We start from the raw sequence: 26,612 nt of genomic DNA, 5'->3' as shown, positions 1-26,612 counted from the left end.
GGAAGAAAACAAGCAAGGAGAAATAGCTGAAGAGTGTTTCTACCCATACTTTGAACAAGCCTTAGCCAATCTGTGTGGACACTCTAAAATGCAAATTCCCTCCATTACTTCACTCATAGATGAGCTTACCTTTTGACATTAGACTGGGAGGGATGCGAGTGTCTCAGCGATCTGAAAAACATAGAAAGAGGGAGCGTAAAGGGTAAAGTAATCGCCATCAGCATTAACAGATGGTTGAGATAAAGCTTTTTTCTGCATAGGAGTGAAAGACCACAGGGTCGATCTCTAAAGTTCTTATGACAAGACAAGAGGTTGGAAGGGGCAGAGAGGTGGAGCTCTAATGATCGAGCATACAGTGGTTTTAACGCTCAGACAGAACACACAGACCTTCCTGCTCTGTTGGTTTTTGCTGCAGAAGTTTAGTTTTTGTACGTTGGATGCAAACTGCTGATTGACCCTTGCTATTCTTGAGCACCTCCTCACTTGCTCTCTTATTCTTCAATCACTTATTATGATACACTCATTCTGTCCATCAGCCTGATCAGAGGTCAGATTAGTATCTTGTTATCCATTGTCAGGTTAAAAAGAGCTCACACACTGCTGTCCCTGAGCTGTTGATTTATACCTTATTCATTAGACCTGTATTGCGTATGATTTTACAATATTAGGGGATTAAGCAATACGTCTATTAATAAAAGTTAATCAGCAACAATTTTGATTTAATGATTTGTCGTTTAAGTCCTTTTTTTAAAAAGCCAAATATACGCTGGTTCCAGTGTCTCTAATGTGAAGGTTTGCTGGCTGTAAATCATTGTAATTTATATGTCTTTGAGTTTGTAGAGTTTGACTGTTGGTCAGACAAAACCAGTGATTGACCTGACCTTGGGCTTTTGGAAATTTTAACGAATTTCTTTTACTATTTTCTGTCATTTATAGATTGATTAATCAAAACCATTATGGACAGATAAATAATGTTAATGAAAATAATGCTTCAGCCCTTTTTAACCCACCTTGTAAATTTTATTTTTCTTCTACTTTGCAAAAAAATAAAAAATAAATTCTGTGTGTAATTGCTATCTGAATGGAGGTGGATAAAATATTGTCCCCTCGTCCTCTAGTTTTGATGTGTCAAAATGTGCTGGGACCAAGCTCATTGAAATGGGCACGGTGTCACCAATAACACCAGTAACATAATTAAATATATTCCACCAGCCATGCACAGCAAGGATATTCCAAATGCCTTTCTCTTGCCTGGCACACACACTTGCACTTAGCATACACACACAAACAAAACATAACATCCTAGTTTTTATCGAAGCAAAACCTTGATAATCGCCACAATGCCGTCCTCTTTTCCCTTCTTCCCCTGCCTTTTCGTCCCTTTGGCAAGGGAAAACTTCTCTGTCCATTTCACTCCATCACACAAAATCCCATACACACGCTTGAACTCACACAGCTCATTTGACCCAAGGAAGTGCAAGACAAGTGGGATAATTCAGAAACCACAGGGTCAGAGTCCACACATTCATGTTAAAAAAAAACATCACTGAGTGCTCGGTAACTTTTTAAGCCTCAAGTTGTTTTGTTTTACTTGGTGGAGTTCATTTTGGTTTGCAAGCAACAGGTAACTCTGCTTAATTGTAGAAGTTGAATTTGTTGCCTAGCAACCTAAAGTTACTTATTCTTAGTGTCAAAATCATCATGCTGAACTTTGAGTGCATTTACTTATTGTGATTATGGTTCTTTAATTGATTTTAACTGCTGCATCTCTTGGCTGTATCACCATGTTGCTAATAATCCCAATACTGAGCACTTGCCAGTATTATGTCAAGAGTTTTCTTTTAATCGCATTATAAGGTACAAACAATTGCCTGTATTTAAGGCAGTTCACAATTAGGCTGAGAAAACCATTGGGTTCAGTGGCATGATGCTTTTTGCAAGGATAGAGTCAGTGATGCAAATAGCAACGGGAGCCCTTACAGATGTTTTTCAGTGGAGGATAGAGGTGGTGATGGTAGGCTTAAAGAATCCTTAAGCTTGTCTATCTCTCTACCCTTGCTCCCATCCATCCATCCATCCATCTATCCATCTATCCATCCATCCATTTCAACATCCACCCAGGCTTGGCCCGGAGTGAAAGTGTCTGCAGATGAGTGAAGTGGTGAGAGATTGGAGGAGAGAGTGCATGCTGTGAGATATGGAGGGATGAAGGAAGGATTGCAAGGACACACTGATCGCGTTGCTGCATGTTGATGTTGTGCTCGCAACACATGCAAGAGTGTTTATACGCACACACACAACACACACACACACACAGGATGTATGCAAATTAGCAGCAACAAAACACAAGAAGGGGGTTGCTAAAAGGGAGCAGCTTATTGTCCCAGCAGGTTTGGGACCAGATGGATACAAAATTGAATTGTCAGTGTTTTTTTTGGTAGTCTGGTTAAACAAAAACAACCTGAATGCTGCAGCCGTTGGGTGCAGCTGATGAGGTCAGATTGCTCAGGGGCACAGTCCTCTGTACTGTCATGACTCTATGGTCATATGACATACAAAGGCTGTCGCAGAGGACAGAAACTCTTCTCTTCTCCAAATAATGAGATGTACTCAGTCTTCCTTTCGGTGAGCGAGAAGGGAAGAGAGGTCCTTTTTTTTGGTTCAGATTTTCCCCAATTATTTACCAACTATTGCGCCTGTACAACTGACCCAGTAATCTGACAAATAGGATACAAACTTTTTGTTCTGCGACTAACAATAATTTTCATTAACGATCAATTTCTTAGTTATTTTCCTTTGATTAATCTCTGAAACCTTTCATTCATATAATGTCAGAAGTGCAGGGTGACAGTTTGATCATCATTCCAAAATAGTGATGTGACTTTGTGCTCTGGGAATTTGCAATACTGATTTATCAATAATGAAAATAAACGTTAAACCAAAACCAAAGGTATTCAATTTAGAATACTATGTAAAGATAGATGATAACCAAAACCTCACATTTAAGAACAATGGACAAGCAAATGTAGTATTTTTGCTTAATAAATGAGTTAAGCGATTTATTGATTATCAAACTTGATTTAATTGTTTAATGTGATTTATGAGTTGTGTTCGTAACAATATCTGCGTTATCCTTTCTCTTTTTCTGTGTGTTTTTATCAGGCATGATGCTGGGAGGTGGTTGTGGTAGAGAGCTGGCTCACTGGATCATACATGGTCGCCCTGAAAAGGATATGTATGGTTACGACATAAGGTACATCACACTAATACTGTAATATAACATACAGAGGTGAAACACAAAAGTATTTGAGCGGTGAATTTGATCACAGGAAGTTTCAAAGGTATAGTGCTGCCGCTCTAAAAAGCAGAACACGGTTTTTAGTTTCCGTTTGGCATTTTATCAAAGGGCAGCAGGAACCAGAATAATAAAGTTTTAATGAAGTCTGAATGATTGTGACTTTTAATGAGCATTAATCTTTTGAATTCCTCTCCCTGCTGTCTCAGGCGTTTCCATAACTCGCTGACAGACAACACACGTTGGATCAGAGAGAGGAGCCATGAGTCGTATGCTAAAAACTACTCTGTGGTGTTCCCCTTTGATGAGCCGCTGGCCAGCCGAAACATGAGGAAGGACCCTTTCCATCAGGTAGATGAGCAGTTTAACAGTGTTTTTTTTTTTTTCTTTTTCTTTTTTCTTTTAAAGGAGTTCAAGGAAACAACCCCAATGTGCGTCTCTCTTGTGTGAGTTAGTCACTCTCCTTTCAACTGTGGTTTGATGAGCCGTTGTAGTCGAGGCACCACAGGTTCAAATAGCCAAACAATCATTTTTGTATTTATTTTTTCTCCTATTTACATCTAACAACTTAATAAATGGTAAAATGGATCCAGTTCTTCAGCCCGGAAGGCACCAGAATGTTATGATAAGGTGTTGTTGAAATATGGAAAAGGTCATGAGGCTTCTGGGTATTATTTTATGCTTATGCAGAACCTGAGGGAAGGAGCCTGGATAGCCCTCAAGAAGACATGGGAAAGGGATCTGAGTATTACACTGGATGATGATCAAGGAAGGGAAAGAACTAAACTGTATAGGGAGGTGGTGATGGCGAGTGGGGGGGTCAGACGGGGAGGTGATGTGCTCATTTTGTGAGTTGTATGTTTCGTTTTTAAAAAAAGAATAAAAATGTTAATCATAACAAATGGTAAAAAGGAATGCAATCAACTATGAACAGATAATTAATTTTATAACGTTTTATACTAACCGACACAATAACTCAAAAAATGCTGTTTTCTTGTTTTTGTTTGCCATCCTAAATACACACACAACAACAGTACATACAGTATATATTTTTTCTCGATCTGATAAATACTAAGCATAATCTTGGCTCTGTTCAATCCCTTTCAGTTAGGCAAGCAGGGCTTTTACTTTTTGTGAAAACCTGTAGGAAGTGTATGTGTGTATCTCTCAGGATTTAGACAGACAGACACCTTTTGGCTTGAACATAGTTGAGTGGGAAACCTTCTGGACCCATATTGACAAGGTTTCCTAACAAAGATGAAACCAGTTCACCTCTCTCAGTCACAGGAGCATCTCTACTGCCATACAACCTGACCAGTCATCTTTGATCACTTCCTATATTTTTAGAGGTTGTATGAGTCACTTCTTTTCTCGTTATTCTCCTCACCTTCTCATTCCGATCTTATTTTTTCATGCAGCTACACACGGCGTTAACTCATGTCTCTCATCTGGTATTCTTTTTTTTTTTACATCCTTCGCCAACACAATTTCCTCTTCTATTTATACTATTCATACTTAATGTCTGTTTCTCCCTCTCTTTCTTCCTGTGGTTGCCACGGCCTTTGTTCCAATCTGTATTTTGTGTGAGAGAAAAAGAGGTGCTGCTATTTATTTATCTCTGCTGACCTCTGTAACAGCAGCATCTGATTGGATAATTGAGACAGTAATGTGGTGAAATCATTATATAAAATGTGCTGCTGAAACCCCAGGCTGGGAAGGCATCAATATTTATGTGTGCATGAATGTGCGGAGTAGATATAGAATTGAGTTCACTTCAGTTGCTGATGCTACAAATCAAATAGGAATATAGAACAATGTGTGCTTTCATGTCTGTCATTGAATATTTTGCCAAGCTTGTCTTGAAGTACTGGTGATACTCTGACATCATCTCTCTCAGTACTTACAGTGTGTTTATCTCCCGGTCTCCCTCTCTCTGTCACCTCATGTCTTTTCTGCTCAGATCTGGAGGTAAAAAGCTGATTCAGGATCAGGCAGACTGCAGTTAGCAGAATAACTTATCCCCAGCAGCAGCTTATTAATGCAATCCTTGCCAACATGACTTTAAATGATACACTTAGCTCCGCAGCCTGGTCTCGGATGTCTTTCAGCTTCCTTTCTCCGACACAAACGCTTAATGGGCCCTGCCCCCATATTTTATGCATTAATGAGCCACTTAGCCTTGCTTTCCTGTTTCAGACTTCATTTACCTTTTCAAAAGTACTGTATGTAGGATTGTGAAGGTCCGACAATTTCTCAGTCCATCTCCCCTCTCCGCTAAAGGCCAAAACGGTCTCCTAAGCCCCTCCCCCCCACAAGGGTGAATGAATGCATGACCAGTGATTGACACGCAGTTAGACAATATATTTAAAAAAATGCAAATACATCAATACTTGAAGGGACTTACTATGCATAATTAACAGCTCACGTGAAAATGAGTTAAAATCAAACGCGATAATGAGCTAACACTAATTCCTTTTTAACGGCACAATTTTTTTTAAGGCGCGATTAACGCACACACGTTCTGTGATTTGTGACAGTGGGAACTTCGGTCACATGCTTTGACTGTTATGAAGATAGGGGAGAGTCATTTCTCCGACGTGTGCGCCATACTTTCTGCAAGTAGCCAGAGAGCCACAGTTTCTCTCACACTTTATTTATTGTTTGTTTTAATTTTTGATATAATATTTTTTTTGTATCTCCCTGTTGTGATCCCACTTAAAGGAGAATTCCGGTCGATTTCAACTCTTAGCTCTGTTTGTAAATTGGTAGTGCTGTCAGTAGCGAGAAAAACAAAAACAATCGGTGTTTCCTACACCGTGTTATCCTCCTGCTAGCGTTAGTTTTAAGCGTAAACAAAAAAAAATATTGATTAAATAAGGTAGTGTCTCCAAACTTAACTCAATTATAACTTGTCTCCTGCTAGTTGTACTACAGCACTTATAAAATATCAGATTCACTGTGTTCACTCGGAAAGAATCCCTTCACATGGGTAGCCACTTGTAATGACAAATCTTTGACAAAACCTTGCCTGGTTTCAGCCTCCTGGGTACTAACGCTAGCAGGAGGATAACACGGTGTAGGCAACACCAATTGTTTTCCTTTTTCTCGTTGCTGACAGCACTCCAAATTTACAAACAACAGAGCTACGTGTTGAAATCGACCGGAATTCTCCTTTTAATAGAACGGGATGTTTTTGAGAGCTTTTATTTTCCCACATATGAGGTATAAACACAATCACATTGTTACATTTAGCTGACAATGTACTTGTACAATGTGTCAATACTGTAAAGCACCAGGTGCATTGTAATGTGTTGAGCTGCTTAAAATTTTTTTATATTTAGTTAACCTTTACAAGTGTAACGTAGGACACTACATTGTGTTTATATTACCAAGTAAAGTTACATTCAGGTCAATATGCCCATCTGTTGTTGCTTGATGGGCTTGAGTTTGCCATATTATGCTTTCAGCATATTTTTGAGCATACAGTACCTTTTTAAGATTATTCTGGAGAATATTCTAGATAGTATTTGTCATTGTTTTATTGTTGCAGTCATAAAGCAAGCCTATTTGTCCACTCCCATGTTGATAAGAACATTAAAAACTACTTAAAAATATCCCTTTTTAAAGTACAAAATCCAGGAACACAGTTGCTGCACCCTCTTAGATTTTGCTCAAAGTTTATGCTACCCTTAATGTCAGTCTTTTCACACTTTCTTTCCCAAATCTAGGGCATGCCGTACAAACTTGTAATGGTTCAGTCATATTGACATGTTTGTCTTCCACCTTACAAAGTTTGGGCTGCCTATGAATAATACAGATAAAAGAACAGATAAAAAAATCAGCGAAAAAGAAAAACCATGAGCACTACTTTATAGCGTAATGCAAATACCACTGTCAAAATCAATTTATTACTCTTACGTTTAAAAATCCACAACACAGCTGTGATGTATAATCCATGTCAAAACACCTGCGCATTTCTTTTCTAAAGACCACACCCAGGCAATTGGTACGCCACTATCTGCATCAACTCTCCAGAAAAGCAGTTTTATCACATTCACCCTCTTGATCAGCACATCCTGGTGGTCTTTGATGAGGCATGTGCTACAGTAAGCAATTGATGTACATAAAATAACCATGGCCAGATTTTGCTTCACGTCTATGTTCCAGTGCAGTGCAAAACTTTCTCTTCCCAAATATTTATAGACTGCTTGTAATTTGGGACTTCAGCCATAAATATGTAAATAGCCTTGACTTTCCCTGAGGGATTATCATTACCAATAGCACTTAAAATTAAAGTCACTTAACTAATGTAAAACATATAAGATGATTGACACTTCAAAGGCTCAATAACTTGTATCTTGTAAGTGTAGGATCAGGTTTTATCATGTTATGTTTGGGATAATTATGGCACCAGATTTTATACTAGCCAGCTACAGTACAGAGCACTGAAAAGACACAAATAACTGCTCTCAGGTAGACAGACTGTAGCTCGAAGGAGAGCACAGTCCCTGTGAGACTGGGTCGGTCCAACCCTCGGCTGCAAGCTCATTAGACCCCTGCTAATCACTCGTCGAGGGCCATCACCTAGCAACTAGCCTTCCTACTGTTGGAGAGTCTCAGATGAATAAAGGGGTGGCAGAGTGAAGAAGAAATAACAGTCTAATTTTTATTTTTAAATGAGCTTTTGTTCACGATACTAGCGCTTTCTCCTTATCACTAGCCATGCATTATGGCTAAGAGGTGCTTAATGAGTTTGATCAGCCAAGGAAGTTTTCCCTGTGAAAATAATGAGACTGTCTACTTTTAGGAGGCAATACAAGATTATTTCAGAGCACAAACAGGCCATCTCTGAAACTGCTGCTCACACGTTTTCTCCATCTCGGTTGCACAGATGGTAAATATAGCTTGGTGTGGGAAGGTTTGGCAAGAGACCGCTGGTTGCCTGCTAGGAGGAGAGCATAGCAGAACATACCTACTAACTGTGGGCGACTGTCAATTCTAACAAGGATGATGGGGAGCGCTGGAATATCTTATTTTAACAGTGGTCAGAAATAAAGAATTAACAAGTGTACTATATTTGCAACATTTTGTGGTAAAAAGTTGTTTGAACATCACTTCCTACCATTTTAGATTAATATTTGATATGTAGGCTAGGCCAGTTAATTTGTTGCCCATCATGTTGTATTATACTGGGTGAAAAGTTGCACTTCATCATCAACATCATTGTTGTTTTTAAATAACAGTGGATCAAATGACTGTGTGTAATGTGAAAGGGGTTTGCTTAGTCTCTCAACCTCGATTCCAGTTGCATCTGACAGCTGTTTTCAGCAAAAGCGCTCTTGATAAACCCACTGTACGCTACTTGCCCAGAAACATACGGCAGATATGTTTAGAGTTAATGACTAGCTGGTGAACAGAGTGGAGCATTAAGCCGCTGTAGTGCAAGGTCATTTTCTCAGGAGATGGCGGAGACTAAAACGGAGTTAAAAGTAAAGTGAATACTGGGCTACCATTCCTCAGCTGCACAACGCTGTGTTTCTGCTCGATGTGTAAACACATAACTGTTTGTTTGCAAGTTCCCCATAACAATTTCATAAGGTGATAAAATATTATTTTTTATTATTATTATTTCAATTATATGTTGAGCTTGTCCGGCGGCCCCTATTTGGCCACAAAAAAATCAATTGGTGCTGTTAAAAAACAGCAAAATGCCCTTGAGTGAGATTCAGCAGCTGTGGTTCCTCTGGCAATTGATGTGTTCAATTCTGTTGATATGAAGATTGAAGTTTCCAACTATGAGAATACATGTATGTCTGTATAATACATTTATATTTGTGTGAACTTTCTGTACTGATTTTACCCTTTTGTTTGCCTTAGGTGCTGACGGAGCAGGGCTGTGTGTTCCAGGAGAGACATGGCTGGGAAAGACCTGGCTGGTTCAACAAAGACGGGCCCGCTCCTGTGAGATATGCACACTTGCGCTCCATGCATATTCTATACACAAGCATGTGCACTCTAATGGTTTAGTTACACCTGCATATTGACAAAAGGCAGTTGAAAAGACAACAATTAAGATGCAAATTCCTCCACAAGGCTTGCTGGATAGGGACTGTTGGAACTGGCAATAATAGATGACGCTGTTTCTGGCCCAATGCTTTGTCCTTCTCTGTACATGGAAACAGTGATGATTAATTAGCCTCTAACCATTTGTTTGTCTGTATTATTGCAAAGGTTAAAGACTATGATTACTATGGGGCTTATGACATTAAGAAGAATGTGAACTACAAATATAACGTATTACTGGGCAAAGAGTACACCTTTGACTTCCCTCCACATCATGACGTGGTAAGAAACCAAGCGTGAGTGTGTGTGTGTGTGTGTGTGTGTGTGTGAGTGTGTGAGCATGTGTGTTTTCAGTGTTATTAAATGAATGCAACTTCCTGTTTTGTCAAACAACTATGGGCCAAAAAAACTCATGGTCGCCAGATGAGTGTGGACACTTTGAAGGCTCCCATGAGGAAAGGGAACACACAGCATGTTGTCATGGGAAATACGATAACAACAAATAACAATCATGAACAACTGAGAGTGATGAATGAACAGTCAGTGAGGTTTATGGTGCATGAAGTGCATACCAAAACTAACACAGCAGCTCAGAAACCACAAGGGGAGAATTACCAACCTTAATGTCAACACCCATTGTAATGAATGTTTCCTTCAAGTATCTGGCTCCAAATATATACAGTCTTCTTAGAAATGTCATGTTTTATTTAAAGTCGAGGTCTGTATTAATTGGATGTGTGTGTTTTTTGTTAAATGCAGATTAAGAATGAGTGCCTCACATGTAGACACGGTGTGGCAGTCTTTGACATGTCCTACTTTGGAAAGTTCTATCTCTCTGGACCAGATGCCAAGAAGGCGGCTGATTGGCTGTTCACTGCTGATGTCAACAAGAAGCCAGGTCAGTCTGCTGCAGCAGGAACATGCACACACATTTACTTAAATACACACACACTCTCACACTCACACATACACAGACCGATGGGAGAAAAGATTGACAGAATGAAGAGGGCAGATACATGGATAGGAGGACTAAACAAGGTGCCAACATTTAATCAAAACAGTCCACGCTTCCACAAAATCTCAAATACCACCAATACTAAATGCCAGCATATTATCTCTTAAAGTATTTTTTTTGTAACTTTTCAAAATCAGCTAAACGACAGCTGTGCCTGCTTTCTGCAGTGACAGGTGTGAAAATGGGCAGAGCTCCAAATACTCCGGATATATTTTTCTCCACTTTGCCCACATTCCTACTTCATCCACTAACTGTTTTCATGTTGATAAATAGGAGGTGAGGGTATTGTGGACTCTAACCAGGCACGGAGGGTCTAACGCACGTGTCAAACTCAAGGCCCACGGGCCGAACCCGGCCCCTCACAGATTTTGATCCGGCCCTCCTATTAATTTAGGTTTACAATAAAGTTTGGCCCGTCTAGTTGTGCACTAAACCAAAAAGACGGGAAACTGTTTTCAAACTCCAATTACGTGACACTCAAAAGCAGAATTTGGCAGATTTACCAACTTTGAGACTCAGAAATTCAGAGAGAGAATTTTCATATTTAGGCCGGTTACACACTGGCTGCGTGGCGTTTCTGTTGCGTGTCAGCTGCGTGTCAGCTGCATAGATTTTTCTATGTCTTTACACACCAGAAACGTGTCTGAAGCAGCGCTGCTGCTGCTAGCCTTGTCTGTACACATGTATGTTTCCCATGAACATAAACATAAATATATACAGATTTGATTACAGCAAAGACAACGTCTGCAGTATTGACGGCAAAATAGGCTACAGAATATTTCCTTCTGTGTTGACCAGTGCAATATTAGAAAATCTATTTTTTATTACATTTATATCTGCATTTATATCAAAACCTAGAGACTTTTCAGCGCGGCGCCTAAGACGTGCGTGTCACGCAGGCAGTGTGCACGCTCTAACCTGTTAACATGGGAGACGAAATATGAATGGACACGCCACACAGCTGACACGATCACGCCACACAGCCAGTGTGTAGCCGAAAGATGCTATTGGTTGCATCATGGGAAATTTAGGAGTATCAGCACACTGGTAGCACAGCTCCCTTTAATTTTATTAGTGAAGTTTCGACCAATTGCAGGTCTTCCTCAGGCATATACCCACAGGGAGGAAATGAGAGATGTGTATATATATCAAAATGACCAGTGATGTCCTAATCATTTAATCACATAGGTGTCAAGATATCCTTGTTGCAAGGAAAATGAAAACGCAAGCATTTGAAAAGACTTATAATAAGTATAATTATAATTCAAAGCAGTCTTGCACAATCTTACAATCAATAGGTCACAAAAGATGCAATTCAACGATCAAACACTGATTTAAGTAATAAGGTGGGTGTCATGCAACAAGAGTCATTAAAAAGCATATCAAACATGTTGAATGTTTATAACTGTTTTTATAAATAGACAAAGTGGAAGGCTATAATTATAGCATGTAAGATCCAGCAATGTTAAAGGCTCACTCATGCTAGGGACTGCTAGTGAATACCTGGGCAGTCAGGATATCTAAGCCTATGGTGCATCAATTTTGACCATTTTTGTTTAGTTTGTCTCTTGTTTGATGGATTAAAAACCTACTGGAAATGAAGTGCAACACTAAATTGTTGAAATAACCATTGAAGCTTGCACAGCTGCTGTTTATTTTCAGTTTATTTTGAGTTTGATTGATATTGTGTGCTAACATCTACTTCCACTTTATTATCCTCCACTTATTATGACAACCAGATCTCAGCCCATATACAAAGGTAGTTTCCAAAAGCTTTTTCATGTACATATTAGATTATGCATCATCTGACCTTGCTTTCCCAATGTCTTTGTCTATCGCTCTCTCTTTCTTGCTCCCTGTTCCCTCCTACAGCAATTACAGTGGTCCGAGATTATTTAAATTCTCAGCAGGCAGACTTATGCTCAGTGTACACATTTGCACACACTTTTCTTTAATATCAGTGACAGAATGAAACTGTAACATCAATCATTCATTCAAATGAGATGTGGCTAAGGGACAGCCACATATAAGCATGTCACGAAATCCTTTGGCCAACAGATGACGGGAATGTTATTTTTTTTTCTCGTAATTAGATACAGACTTCATTCATCAGGGAATCATTTTGATGACGTTCTCATAATGAATATGTTTGTTGAGTGATGTTCTCAGCTTTGACGGGGTTTTGTCGTTTCCTTGGTAACTGTTTCACAAAAAAGACTACCTTCTGCACATGTTGAAGGCAGAGATTTATAATTATTGCCCCTAAAAGCAAGTTGTGAAAGAAGTGTTCTGTAAGTAGACTTGATTTTATTAAAAATCTATTCTTATTCACACACGGGGGCCAGGAGAACACACACACACACACACACACACACACACACACACACACACACACACACACACACACACACACACACACACACACACACACACACACACACACAAAACCAACAAAGCTCACAAACTGGATTACTCACAAAGAATCGGTTACAAACAGAAGATTGACCTCAAATTTGGGTTCATTATTTATTCAGTTTTCCCTCGGCATGTTTCCAAGCACTGCACACTTTAAATTGGCCTACAAAGTCTGCCACGGGAATGAATTGTTCATCTGTGTGTTTCAGGCTCCACTGTGTATACCTGCATGCTGAATAAGAAAGGAGGGGCAGAGGCTGACCTCACAGTGAGCAGACTGGAGCCTGGTGCTGCCAATCTGCCCCTGGCACCACAGTCCAGTGGTGAGGGTGTGTGTGTGTGTGTGTGTGTGTGTGTGTGAAACATCTATTGCTCTCTTTTTCCATTCTTCTCTTTATCATTCCATCACTGTTGTGTTCTTTCACTTTAACCGTATTGTATCTGTTGCTGGATATATCCGACATTGTGTTGTATCTTATTTTGGACTCGTTCTGTTCTATTTATTGATCTGTCTCCTGGTATCTATTAATACTGTGTATCTGTTTCATTCATCGTTTTATTCTTCTATGTATCATTCTATCTTCTGTTGTATTTTGATGTAGCTATCATATCTTATTTGCCGTTCTTCTTCTGTCAGTTGTTGTATTTGTCTGATTTTCCATCTCTCACTGTTTCTGTCATACTCCCCTTAATCACTGTTTATTTATTTTCCTTTCCCGTCTTTGCTCCAGGTGATGCATACTACCTGGCCATTGGAGGCGGTGTAGCAGAACACAACTGGAACCACATCAGAACAGTTCTTCAGGACCAAGGCTTCCACTGCCAGCTGACAGACCACTCTGAGGACATGGGGATGATCAGCATCCAGGGACCCAAAAGGTAGGGGAAGAAAAGAGGGAGGAAGGGATGGAGGGCTATTAATGAGCAGAGACATTTATATATTCAGGTGAGGAAAAAGGGCAAAAGGATTGACTAAAGGCAGAGAGTGGAGGAGGGGAGAAGTAAAAAGAAAACGGTAAAAAGACAGAAAAGACTGGTGATAATATTTAGGGCCTCTCAACTGTAAACTGCTTTTCTCAGTCTAAAAGCTCAACATGATATTATTAATAAAAGATAATCCTATAGAATTATATCTCTACACCTGCGCTGTCTGCCAAGATGGCTCCCTAGTGTAAACACTTCAGTGATGGCCTTCAAGGACTAAATGTAAAAAAAACTCTGTTTAGCAGCTATGCAGTATTTTGTGACAGGTACGTGTCACAGGAGGGCTCAGATGGAGGGCGATGACACAGACTGGCAGCTTTCAGATTTTAGATCCCTGAAGAAGGACAACCTGGGATTAAGTTGTGATAGATTTTCTTCCTTTAACTCCAGTCTTGTGGAATTACTTTAAAGTGGCTATTTGTTACCTTTCAGTTTGTGTTGATTCTAGCGGACGCTTTGGACCAAAGTGGTAGTGTTTTTACCACACCTGCTGCCGTAAAGATCTTTTCTTTACGGTGCTGTATTGCCCATTGTATTACAGAGTTAGCGTTACCGGGAGGTCCTATAGATGAATGTTACAGATGCATTGTTGCATTTTAAGCGTTGCATACGGTAACTAAGACTACTTTGGATGTATCGTGAGCTAAACCGGGCATGACTGTCAGTAGCGTGAGCCAAAGCATTACGAATTTGTTGTAGCAACCAACATAATAATAACTTGGATCAATAAAGCGCATTTTATGAAACCCAAGGACGCTTTACTCAAGTACAGGGGGACAAGGGAAAGAAAAAGTAGGCCAACACAAACACGGACTGAAAATGAATTAAAAACGGGTCCTAAATGGAAGCGGGACGTACTTTAACTTTACAATGTTCAATGTGGTTGTAGGTCAGTAGCCGACATTATTTTATGAATAAAATAGACATATTACATACCCGAGGGCCAATTTGGGTGCTGGTTTTGAATGATTTACAATCCCGTAATTGTCTCCATTTGTTGAAAGTCCCACCGAGAGACTCTGGTTTTTGCCCAGTGTCTTTCACTTTCACTTTCCCTTTTAGCTTTTAAAACTTCTAAAATAAAATAAAAAAGCTACATTGTGTAAGAATTTCTCCCATCTAGCGGTGAAATTGTATATGACAACCAACTGAATATTACTTTCTAGCCCCTCCCATTCCGAGCCGTATACGGTGGCCGTATTATTCCAAGAAGTACGACTTTGTCCGTGAGTGTTCCTTCCAGTGTAATAATAGTTTTACGTTATTTTGGTACCATTTCATGGCTAACATCAGCTATCAGGTTCCCAAAATATGCAAGCTAATGTTAGTAAAGTATCAGTGCTATCATTATTCTGTATATTGTACGAGATTGTAAGGCAATGTCTACAGTTTAGGAGAGAAGCAACGGAGGTTTGTGTTTTTAATATATTTCTCTGAGCAGTATGAACAATCATGTCAATGAAACCAAAATTAGCTCTTAGTATCTCCATCCTCCATTTTCAACAGGCTTTCAAATCTTCTCCCCCTCCCTGTCACTGAGTGTAAAAGCGCGAAAGGCGGAGGTATGTCCCTCTTTGGCTAATGCATTTTAAAGATGGAGGCGCAACATGGTTCCCACCATTCGAGCGATTCGCTCGTATGTATTCTGAAGGATTCTGAATGGCAGATTCTACGCATATGAGAATACTTTGATTAGTTGTGGAAGTAATTACACATGAATGAGCACATATTTGTGAAAGAACAAAGGTTTTTTTGCTAAGAATCAACTACATTTACACAATGGAGCTTTTAGAAAACTCCTGCTACCTTTTACCTGGCTGCATAGGCTTTTTCCGGTGTTGCAAAGAAATCTGTGACCCGTCAGAATGTGTTACTGTAGGTAAATAATTTTGTGACTTTGTGGGAAAAATTGGACCCGGGAAAAGGTATTAATAAAAACTATATAAAAAACAGTGTTCTTTTCACTGTTAGCTTGTTTGCTGTTATAGGTCATTTATGATCATCACATGAAAAATTACACAGTTATTACATATAGTCACTTTAATTACTTTGCTCAGGACGAGAAATCGTGAACTGCACAGGGGAAAATGGTACTGCACATTTGGACATGGGATGGGTTCCTACAGTTTTTCCTTTTGTTCTTCACTCGAAAAGCAAGCCAGGTCACATTTTACCTTTTTCTTCTTATTCTCTGAATTTCCTCATCTATCTTTTCCTCCCCTCTCGCCTCCTCGCCACCTCACCACCCTGCGTCTTTGTTCTTCCCTCTCACCAGCAGCGGGGTTAGGCCACTCTGTTGTCTGTGTGGGCTGTGTCGATTTCTTCTCCTTGAGGCTTTTTGTCATCTTCTGTTCTCCTAAGTTTCTTTTCGCTCAGTCCTCATGTCTCTGTAGATGTTTTCCGGCCTGTTCTCAGTCTCCTCTCTCCAGTCCTCCCTTTTTGCTAAATGCCTTATCTCAGTGTCCTCTTCCCCTTTTTCAGATCGTTCTATGACTCTCGCTTTTATTGCTTACATCAAACCAAAGATTCAGCAGTAGCCTAATATATATGTGGGAGTTTCATTATATACACAGTATACATGTTGATTATGGAGTTCAGTGAGTTTTCCTGTGTGTGTGTGTGTGTGTGTGTGTGTGTGTGTGTGTGTGTGTGTGTGTGTGTGTGTGTGTGTGTGTGTGTGTGTGTGTGTGTCAATAATATAAACAAGATTAGCATCTGTATTGATTCTCAGCGCCTCCCTATTTTACTGCCACATATGAGGGATTGCAGAAAATCTACCATCCAATGTTTGAAAGTTTTTAAAGTGAGCGTGTGTGTGTCCTCTGATCCACAGAGCTGAGAGCCTCAGTAAGTGCTAAAACAGAAAAAACTAATTTGTGGTTTCAAAACTCCATCACCACACTTGTGCCTGTACCATAGACTGTAAATATTAATGGACAACGCATCCGGTTTGGCGAAGTGCTGCAAATGCGGAAGTGCCTTAAACCTGCATTCTATCTGAATTCCAGCAGGGGGCGACACGTGCGGCTGCAAAAAGAGGTCGGTTTCTGTAGAAATCTATGAGAAAGTGACCCACTTCTCACTTGATTTATTACCTCAGTAAACATTTTCATAATTAGTTTATGGTCTCAATCGCTAGTTTTAAGTCTTCTGCAACACAGAATGATGTTAATTTTTTGAATTATGGTCTCGTTGATTTTAAAATTGCAGATAAAGCGGGGTGTTTTAGGGCTTGGCTATGATGTGATTGCCAGTAAAAGTGTGTAACATAACGTAGAGTTTAAGGGCTCCTCCCTCACTCCTCCCCCTCGTCTAAAATCGCCACATTCGCAACCAGGATGGCTGCGCCTGTAACTGCAAACTGAACGACTCATAGCAGATCTCCACAAACCAATGGGTGACGTCACACATGCTCCGTCCATAAATATTAACAGTCTATGGCCTGTACTCAGACAGAAAGACAGAGACACACACACACACACACACACAGTTGTTCACTGATTATATATAGCTGATTGGCCTTGCTCTTGAGCTTGGGAGTTCAGTGAGCAAAGCGTTGCTTAAGGGAGGACAGAAATTGGAGGGCAGCCTGAAGAAAATATGAGCCTGTGCATCATACTAGCACATTCATGCATATATGCAAGAATGTTCTATTCACCTATGACCATACACCCATTGACTGTTTTTGTTTTGTTTTTTTTTAGAAAAAATGACACCCACACAGATGCACCCAAACAAGTGCAGCACATAATCACGTAACCTGAATCCCTTCCCCAAATATCTTCAACCCTGGCTTCCTTCCACATTGTTACAAAAATACCTCCCAGAAAAGGCATATACCTGCCCACTCACTAAAACACAAGTACCAAGAAAAGCTAAACTTACTCCTTTTTTTTTTCTTTTGACTCATCTTTATGTAATATTGATTTTATTGTGTGTGTGTTTGTGGGAGGAGAGATGGTACATTTCTACAGCAAATATAACAAGCACATCATGTAGTTTTGTAGTAATGTTTTTTTGTAAATATTTCAGATTTTAGTCAAATAAAATCTGATAATTTAAAAAGCATGCAGATTAAGTATCTTTCACCACACCAGTTGCACAGCTGCAGGTGCAAGTGTAAAATACAATATATTGACCATAGACTGTATATTAACAGTCTATGATATTGACTGACTGACACTGTTCCTGTGTTTTCTCTTCATGTGCAGTCGAGAGGTGCTTCAGGAGGTGTTGGACACAGACCTGAACAATGAAGCTTTCCCCTTCTCTACCCACAAGGTTGTCAACGCAGCAGGGCATCAGGTGAGAACACACACACACACACACACACACACACACACACACACACACACACACACACACACACACACACACACACACACACACACACACACACACACACACACACACAAACACAAACACACACACACTCTCGATGCCTGAAGTAATTTCTACAGTAATTGGATGTGGGACATTTGTTAGCTGCAAAATAACCCTGTCAGTGCTAGGTAAATTAAATAATACTTTCATGCAAATCACAGGCAGTTGACTAAAACTGGTTTATTATTTTAAAGGTTCAGTCAACAAAGGTGTGTGTGTGTGTGTGTGTGTGTGTGACAGATGGCATGTCTCAAGGCGTCCTTGTGACTTACTTGGATATCAAGTCTGTCCACACCTTTTTTATTTTTCTCTAACTCTTTCTGCCTTCTATCTTGTTCTATTTCTTCCCCTGAGGTCTAACAACTTAAAAGAAAGTTAATGCGCTATTGTTTACAAGCACCGAGAAAATCATATATTTTTTTACTTGGCTGTATTTTTCATTCAGTTTTCAAACAATACTGCTGTAAGGTAATGTAGCCTCAGCCTCTCAGTCTGACCTCCACACCGTTACTGGCCTCAGATCAAGAAGAGCTTGTTGTAACAACTCATGCAGTGACACATATGTCCACACACTGGCTCTGTCTTGGTTGCTCTTGCATGAATTATACAACTATCTGGTGATTGCAGTCAGCATCTTTTCACAGCTCCGCAGAAGTGTTTGTGCATGTGTGTGTGTGTGTTGCTTGTGCTGTGTTCTAGCTGGTTGCTGGCCTCGCCCGGGTGGCACAGCTGCGAGAACAGAGCTCTCTCTCTAACTCTCTGCCCTCTGCTACCCTCATACAGTAGCTCAATTGACACACTCTCTCTCTCTCTCTCTCTCTCTCTCTCTCTCTCTCTCTCTCTCTCCCATAACTTGCCAGTTGAAGCGAGTGTGCTGGCATGCGTGTTAGGTCATGAATTCATGTTTAAATGCATTTTTGTACTTGTGTCTGTGCTCTGTGTTCATATTTGATGTGTGCCTTGTAAATGTATGAGTGACAGTGTGCAAAAGGCATGCATGGAGTGTGTGTTGTGAATAAGCGTGGGCTGACATGTACTGTCCTCTCCAGAGTAACATGGGGTACATATGGGTCCCAGGGTGGTCCCTGGCTGGCCAGATGGCCTGACTGTCACAGTACTGACTGGGGAAACTGTTGGAGAGTTCTCTCTTCCTTTTTCACTCCTTTCCACATTTTCTAATTTGTTTCCTTTTCTTTTGTTCTTTAGCTTTCCACATATATAATTTTGCATCCTTAACATTCTGGTATTTGTCAACCTGGGTGTTTCTATTGTGACTATAATGGCCTGAAAGATACAGGAAGATCTGGATTAGCTGCTGAGCAGTTCAGTACAGGGATTTCCAGACTTTTTTTAGTTTACAGTTGTTTGCAGTTTGAAAGACAAGTTTTTGAGATGGTATCTTTTGGAAAGCTGTGCCCTATTCAACACCGTTCTTGCTACATTTTCCAAAATCTCTACAATAAAAGTGTTGGGTAAAACGTTTTCATACCCAAGATTCATAATAGACGAATATATGAGACTAGCAATAAATATTTTCCCCTTTTTTTTTGTTTTGTTTTTCATCCGTAGCGTCTCCTTGTCTACTTTCAGTATGCCTACATTTTCTTGTTCATCATATTTTCCCCTCTTTCCGCCTCTCATGCCCTTTTTCTACCTACTTCCCTGTACGGTGTCTCTATTCCGCTGACTCTGTCCCCTCACTCACTCCTTCACTCCTCCTCCGTCATGTTAAACTCTTACAGTAACCCCCATCAATTTCTCTCAGGACTTAAAGCATTTTGGACTTTCATTTCTAAAGAGAGATTGTGGTTTCCCTTTTGTGCACCTTATCTTATCCTTGCATCTGTTGTATTCCAATCATTTTCTGATGTTTTCTTGCTTTTCTGCAGCAGCAGCACACAAAAACTGCAGTTAATATGTGTGTGTGTGTGTGTGTGTGTGTGTGTGTGTGTGTGTGTGTGTGTGTGTGTGTGTGTGTGTGTGTGTGTGTGTGTGTGTGTGTGTGTGTGTGTGTGTGTGTGTGTGTGTGTGTGTGTGTGTGTGTGTGTGTGTGTGTGTGAGAACAAGTATGGCAGCTTGCTCCTCTACATGCCTCTCTCCATCTCTCTAAGCCTCCCCTCTCTCGTCCAGGTGCGAGCTATGCGTCTGTCATTTGTCGGAGAGCTCGGCTGGGAGCTGCACATTCCCAAAGACTCTTGCCTTCCAGTCTACCATGCTGTCATGGCTGCTGGTGCAAAGCACGGCATCATCAACTCAGGCTACAGGGCCATCGACTCACTCAGCATAGAGAAAGGTAACTTTGAATAAGAGGTCATGAATAAACTCTCAAATACAAATCCAGCTCAGATAGAACTTTCTTTTGATGCCTCTTATTTTTAATATATTTCTCTTCCCCTGTTTATCAGGGTACAGACATTGGCACGCTGACCTTCGCCCAGATGACACACCCTTGGAGTCGGGGCTCGGCTTCACCTGCAAACTGAAGAGCTCAATCCCGTTCCAGGGCCGTGATAGGCTGGAGAAACAGAAGGAGGAGGGGCTGAGGAGGCGTATCGTCTGCTTTACCATTGATGAGTCAGTAAAGCCTGCGATTATTAGTCAGAAAGAAATTAATAAAATTTTTAGATTAGCACCAAAACAAAATTAAGCTTTGTGTAGTGAAGCCACTTATACATCCTACATTCCTAACCATAACCTACAATAATTTAGGAACAGAATCATTGATATTAATGCATTTACCAAATGTGCAGTAGAAGTAAATGTAATACTTAAAAAGACTATGTCTATGATTTAGATGCCTGAGCCCCACACATATTGTGTAACAGGATGGAAAAGCAGTGTAGTGGAATATTATTGAATTTCCCTCCTTTGTTTTTTCTTTTTAGACATTTTACACGCTAGATTTTTCTTTTAGTAAAAACAGGCCCTAACTGAAAACATTTGTTGTTTTTTTTCTGTTTTTTTGTGCAAAAACATATAAAGCATTTAAAATATACATCCTTGAATGAGTTGAGGAAAGTCTACAAACCTTACATGTTAAAAAAAAGTAAAAAAAAAAAAGAATGCTCACTCAAAAATGCATGATGGTCGAACTAAAAAAAAGTTTTTTTCTCTAATCCTGATGAGTTTACATACTGGAGATGCAAGCACACAACAGCAATTTGCTTTGATGAGAGATTAGTGCGAGTGTGTGTAGTTGTTTGTAGTTGTGTTTGCAGGAGGTAGTCGGTCTGCTGTGTTGGAGTCAAAGTCTGATGAGTTTAGAGCCGACAGATTTGTGCACATGGTACTGTGCACAGGAACAGATTTTATTAAATATACTAAAAAAAGTCCAACTTCAATTAAATTAGTGGATTTTGTGAGTGTGTGAAAGAAACTGAGCATGTGTGGTGTTTGTTTGAATGTAGTTAAACACCCTTCTTGCTCTCTTTCTCTTTCTCTCTCTCTCTACCAGGAAAGTACCGATGTTCGGTCTAGAGGCCGTTTTCCGTAACGGCACTCCTGTTGGTCACCTACGGCGTTCTGAATATGGCTTCTTTATTGACAAAACTATTGGATATGGATATATCCGCAACCCTGCTGGAGGAGTGGTAAAGGCCTTAAACACACAACACTTATACCTACACCCTTTATCTCTCACTTTATCTCTTTCATTGTTCTGTGTTTACTATGTTCAGTTTTCTGGTTGCTGTTCTAATTGTGTCTCTATTCATTTGCTTGGGTACTCCATATGTCATTTTCCTATCACTTAGAATGAATACCTACACTTAACCAGAAAAACAAAGTACAGTATTTGTGTGGTGCATGAGTCTACCAGACAGAGAGCTGGTCCCCCGACTCACTTTACACTGAAAAATACACTGAATATAGTTTTATTGGCCAGCATACCGATTTTTTTGTGTGCGTTTCGCTCTCTTGATGATAATACAGAATACACAGAATAACAGATGGAAAATCAAACAGAATGATGGAAGCAGCAAGAGAGACCCAAAAAGTTATTGGTTGAAGGGGTGTGCTCAAAGGCAAAAAGCTTTTTTATTTTTTATTCGGGAAAAATGAAACAATCTTTCTGAGTCTTGAGATCTGTATCTATGAAGGTGTCATCAGTAGACACACGGTGCGCACATGTGTGTGATAGCATGTGTGTCCTTGTGTTTGTGTGTTACACATGTAACCACACAGACAGGTCTCAGGGCTCTAGTCTCATTACTGGCGTGTGTGTTTACAGGAAAGAGGCGTGTAGTCGACTGGTTGCAGTGCATGGAGATGGGGCAGCTTGGCAGTCAATTTTTGTTTGTGATATCTGAGCAGGGTATAGTTACCAGAGGGGTTTAAATTGGGTTCTTCATATTTGATTGGATTGCTCAAGTGTGGGCGTGGCTTGCTGCTGGCCTCCAACCACACCTCCCTCGCCTGTGTTGTTAGATCAGGTGGAGGAGATGTGAATAAATTAGACCTCAAACACATTCTTTGGAAATACATTTTTGACAAGTGATAATCAAACACAGTTGAGTCATTCAGTGAAAATGATCTCTCTGGGTTACAAGGGAGCTTACATTGACTCATGAGTGAATGGATTGCATTCAGCGTTTCATGACTCCTGCGCCCTTCTCTTCTGTCAGATATGAACGCTGTGAAATTGTCACTCCTGGAGTGCTATGCCAGCTGGGGACACTATTTTCACAAGAAGTGTGCATTAATTGGTCATCTAATTTTCTATCTCCATCTTCTCATCTTCTCCCAAAATGTAAATTCTCTCCACTCTCTCCTTTTCATGCTCTGATCTCTCTTCCTTTTTTTTTATCAGGTGAGTGCAGATTTCATAAAGAGCGGGAAGTTTACCCTGGAGAGGATGGGAGTGACGTACGAGGCCAAGGCCCACCTCAAATCTCCATTTGACCCTGAGAATAAACGTATCAAGGGCATCTATGCTTGAGAAAGACCACACGTGGAAACTGAAGAAAACATACTGGTCAGAGAATGAGGCTGAGAGAACAGCAACTAGGGTTTCAAAATGACTATTAAATGGAAACTTTCCATAGGAACGGTATTAAAATGGATATATAGGGATTGTTTGCTCAGGCTGTATTTACCTTGTCATATGCAGATAGAAACAAACCTTTTACCATATCATAAGCAGACATAATCTATTGATTAGGGAAAAGGGATTTAAATCAGGTTCCTCGTATTTGATTGGATCACTCAAAGGTGGGCGTGGCTTGCTGCTGGCAGACAATGTGAGCTGTGTGCCAGCCCAGGGATTTATAACTTACTAATTTATAAAAGAAATGTTTTGCAATGAAAAATGAATTGAAATAAATTCATGAAAACTACTGAATTAGCATGCTCCATCAAACTGCTTTCCACATGGTAACGGCTAGCTAGCAAAAACTAGCAGAAGGTGTAAGCAAGTTACCAAAGTGTACTTTGCTTTAAGGCTATCTGCCGGTTAACTAAAATATAAATAATATATTTACCCCAGTAATGTAATCAGACTTGGATGAAAGCATGTAGTCCTTTAGCTCAGACAGTGCAGCAGCGTGGGCTGCAGATGTGATGGGAGAATGCACTGTGCATGCAGAGTTGTAATTTTACTTTACTTGTAATTCCCATTTGCTGGCAAATCATCCGTACATGTGATGTTGATGCTGCTGAATGCAGTGAAAGATTACAATTCAATCACATGGCCATACTTTTAAAGTATATATAATAATAATATATATATAATAATAATAATAATAATATTTAAAGTTTCGATTTTCATATTAAATTCCAAATATTCCCGAGCTTTACTTCCTTTGGAAATTTACAGTAATTTTCCAACCCTTAACAAACCTAGGTGCAACTGATTATTTTACATGCAGGTGCAGCTGTTTTACTCTAAACCTCTCTGTGAAATACTATGCATCTTAAATATGCATCATTTTATATTAGAATTTAATATATAAGATTATATCTGTGATGAGATGGAACTTTTATAGATGGTCTAAAAATCTGTATCAAGATCTAAAAGAGGTGCTGATTTAATTCTGGTATAAATGTTTTGTTAACATTTTTATACCAGCTCTGGATTTGAGAGTAAGACTGTTCTCTTGTGAATGATCTCATGTATCACTATGAAGACAAATTCATCTTATTATCTTCAGTAATCAAAGATGTTTTACCAGTACAGTTTACACTGGGTAAACTGAAAAAGACCTATTTCTGATCCAGCTAACTTTGAATAAGCCTGCGTCTCCTGGATTGATCTTAAGTACTCAAATAACAGCAGAATCTTTATCAATGTTTAGTTTTAGACATAGAAACTTAACGGTACGATTTTTGCTCTTTTCAAACAATCAACAATAAAATCAAACTAATTCAGAATGTCTATAACACTAGAAGATAACTCAGGAAATCTTAATCTATCTTTATAAAGAACTAGCAGCATAACCGGGAACCTAAGGACTATTTATTACCGTGATTATAGGTATGATGGTAATGTTTTATATGAAGCAAAGAGAGCTGCTGCCTTTGTACCCAAAGTACTGATAATAGGGCTATAAAGAAACCGATAAAGATGCATACATGTTGAAAGTACCGTAAATTGTCAATTATTTTGTACTTACGCTAAAAAGTTAACCCCTGTAAGCCATAATTAGGTAAGCTAATATTAGAGTGAAGTCGTAAATTCAGATTTTGTCCTTATAGTGCATTATATTATATTATGATGTAGTGCTGTAATATTTCATTTCTGATTTATCCTGTTAGGTGATGATGTATTAGGATAATCTATACACTGGCCTTCTGGCAGTTTGAGTCTGATTACAGTGACTGATGTTTGTGCTTATAATAATGACTAAAAACAGAGGTTCACTTTCACTAAATCTTAGGCAGACAGTGTTTATGTTGCTGTGCTCTGTTGCTGCAAACTCAAATCTTAGTTTTGTTTTTGTAACTCATGCATTGTTACTTGATACGACTTCTCTGCCAATTCAGACATCCTTGAGCTCTCATGTAGTGTTGTTTTGCTGTATACTTTACATCTGCTTCACGCTAAGGTGAATCAGGGGGCGTAATGGAGTACTTTTACTGGGAACTATCTGCATTCTGCAACAGCACATTAAACAACACCTTGGTCTCTTACCACTTACTTTCAATTCAAAATATAAACTTAATTCAGGAGTATGGCAGGACTGTATTGTAGTATTTGTGTAATTAAAATTTAAATTATGCTGAATCAACTACCCAAGTCCTTATAGGTTCCTTGGGACAGGTCTTAATTTGACGGTTTACTGAGTCATTGAGAATTTATGGTGTATTTACATGTATACACTCTGTGTGTGTGTGTGTGTGTGTGTGTGTGTGTGTGTGTGTGTGTGTGTGTGTGTGTGTGTGTGTGTGTGTGTGTGTGTGTGTGTGTGTGTGTGTGTGTGTGTGTGTGTGTGTGTGTGTGTGTGTGTGTGTGTGTGTGTGTGTGTGTGTGTGTGTGTGTGTGTGTGTACAGTATAAAAACTAAAACTGCTAACATGTTTGCTAGCTAGGTAGCTTCTGTTTTTGTTGTTGACAACTCATGGTTGTTGAAATGAAAATGTCTTAAAGGAAAAACTGTGACTTAAGTCTGCGTCGGCAGTCAGACGGTGCAGCAAAAATGGAGGTCTTTCAATTCATTTCAAATGGGGGTAGTGCAAAAAGTTGAGACCGACTCAACGTTGGAGAAACACAACCCCACGTCACGCTGCAGTGGACAATCATGTAACCGGTGATCAGAATTTTTTGTTTGGTTTTGAGGCAGTGTGAGAGTCCCGTGAAGAAAAACAGGAAACATTGCTGCCACAAGAAAGTTTAAAAACCTGAAACGCAAGCACTGAACTGTCCAGGAGTTTGTGTAACTGCTAAATGTTTGCCAAACAACAAAGCCCAGTCGATATGTTTGGGTTTAAAGGAATACGCCACCGTTTGTTGAAATAGGGCTTATCACGGTCTACCCTGGCTGTAGATAGGTGGGCCAACACATTTTTTGTCTCAGTGCAAGTAATTAGTTTTTTTTTTTTTTTTTTTGTCTTTTGTTGGCTCACTTTTACTCACAACATGCTAACTGGCAACATAGGATTCCATTCACTACGCTAAGCTAACTAGCGGCAGCGCTGCCGGTGTTGCACCGGACTAAAACAATGCATGCACAAAAAATGCATTGGCCCACCTATCTACCGCTACGGGAGACCGTGATAAGCCCTATTTCAACAAACGTGGCGTATCCCTTTTAAAGAACACAACAAGACGTCACACAAATGGGCTGTTTCAGTGACAATCCCATACCGCCGCACAACCCTGCAGAAAATCAGCAGATTGCTTTATTTGGTCTGAATGGGCCCTTAAACAGCAAAAAGAGAAATCACCAGTTTAGTACTGTACCTTGATAGCGGATTTATGTCCTAAATGCAGGTATGTGCAGTAATAACCATGTTAACTATATCA

General features: G+C 39.7%; 1 protein-coding gene across 4 annotated transcripts in view; it reads left to right on the top strand.

Moving 5' to 3' along the window:
* Positions 1-25,374, top strand: part of LOC120545756 (sarcosine dehydrogenase, mitochondrial-like) — a 40,911-nt gene extending 15,537 nt beyond the window's left edge. For 3 of the 4 annotated variants that reach the window (XM_039780322.1, XM_039780320.1, XM_039780323.1), the window contains 12 exons: positions 3,163-3,253; positions 3,505-3,646; positions 9,173-9,256; positions 9,527-9,640; positions 10,118-10,256; positions 12,998-13,117; positions 13,520-13,667; positions 17,984-18,077; positions 20,286-20,448; positions 20,561-20,729; positions 21,610-21,745; positions 22,963-25,374. In XM_039780322.1, the coding sequence (XP_039636256.1) occupies positions 3,163-3,253; positions 3,505-3,646; positions 9,173-9,256; positions 9,527-9,640; positions 10,118-10,256; positions 12,998-13,117; positions 13,520-13,667; positions 17,984-18,077; positions 20,286-20,448; positions 20,561-20,729; positions 21,610-21,745; positions 22,963-23,091 (1,529 nt within the window). In that variant the 3' untranslated portion in view covers positions 23,092-25,374. The remainder of the gene's footprint in view (positions 1-3,162; positions 3,254-3,504; positions 3,647-9,172; positions 9,257-9,526; positions 9,641-10,117; positions 10,257-12,997; positions 13,118-13,519; positions 13,668-17,983; positions 18,078-20,285; positions 20,449-20,560; positions 20,730-21,609; positions 21,746-22,962) is intronic. The other variant, XM_039780321.1, reaches the window with a different exon arrangement.
* The last annotated feature ends 1,238 nt before the right edge of the window (positions 25,375-26,612 follow it).

This window comes from Perca fluviatilis, chromosome 17, assembly GCF_010015445.1.
Source record: "Perca fluviatilis chromosome 17, GENO_Pfluv_1.0, whole genome shotgun sequence".
Classification (NCBI taxonomy): domain Eukaryota; kingdom Metazoa; phylum Chordata; class Actinopteri; order Perciformes; family Percidae; genus Perca; species Perca fluviatilis.
This window is presented reverse-complemented; position numbering and strand designations above follow the sequence as displayed.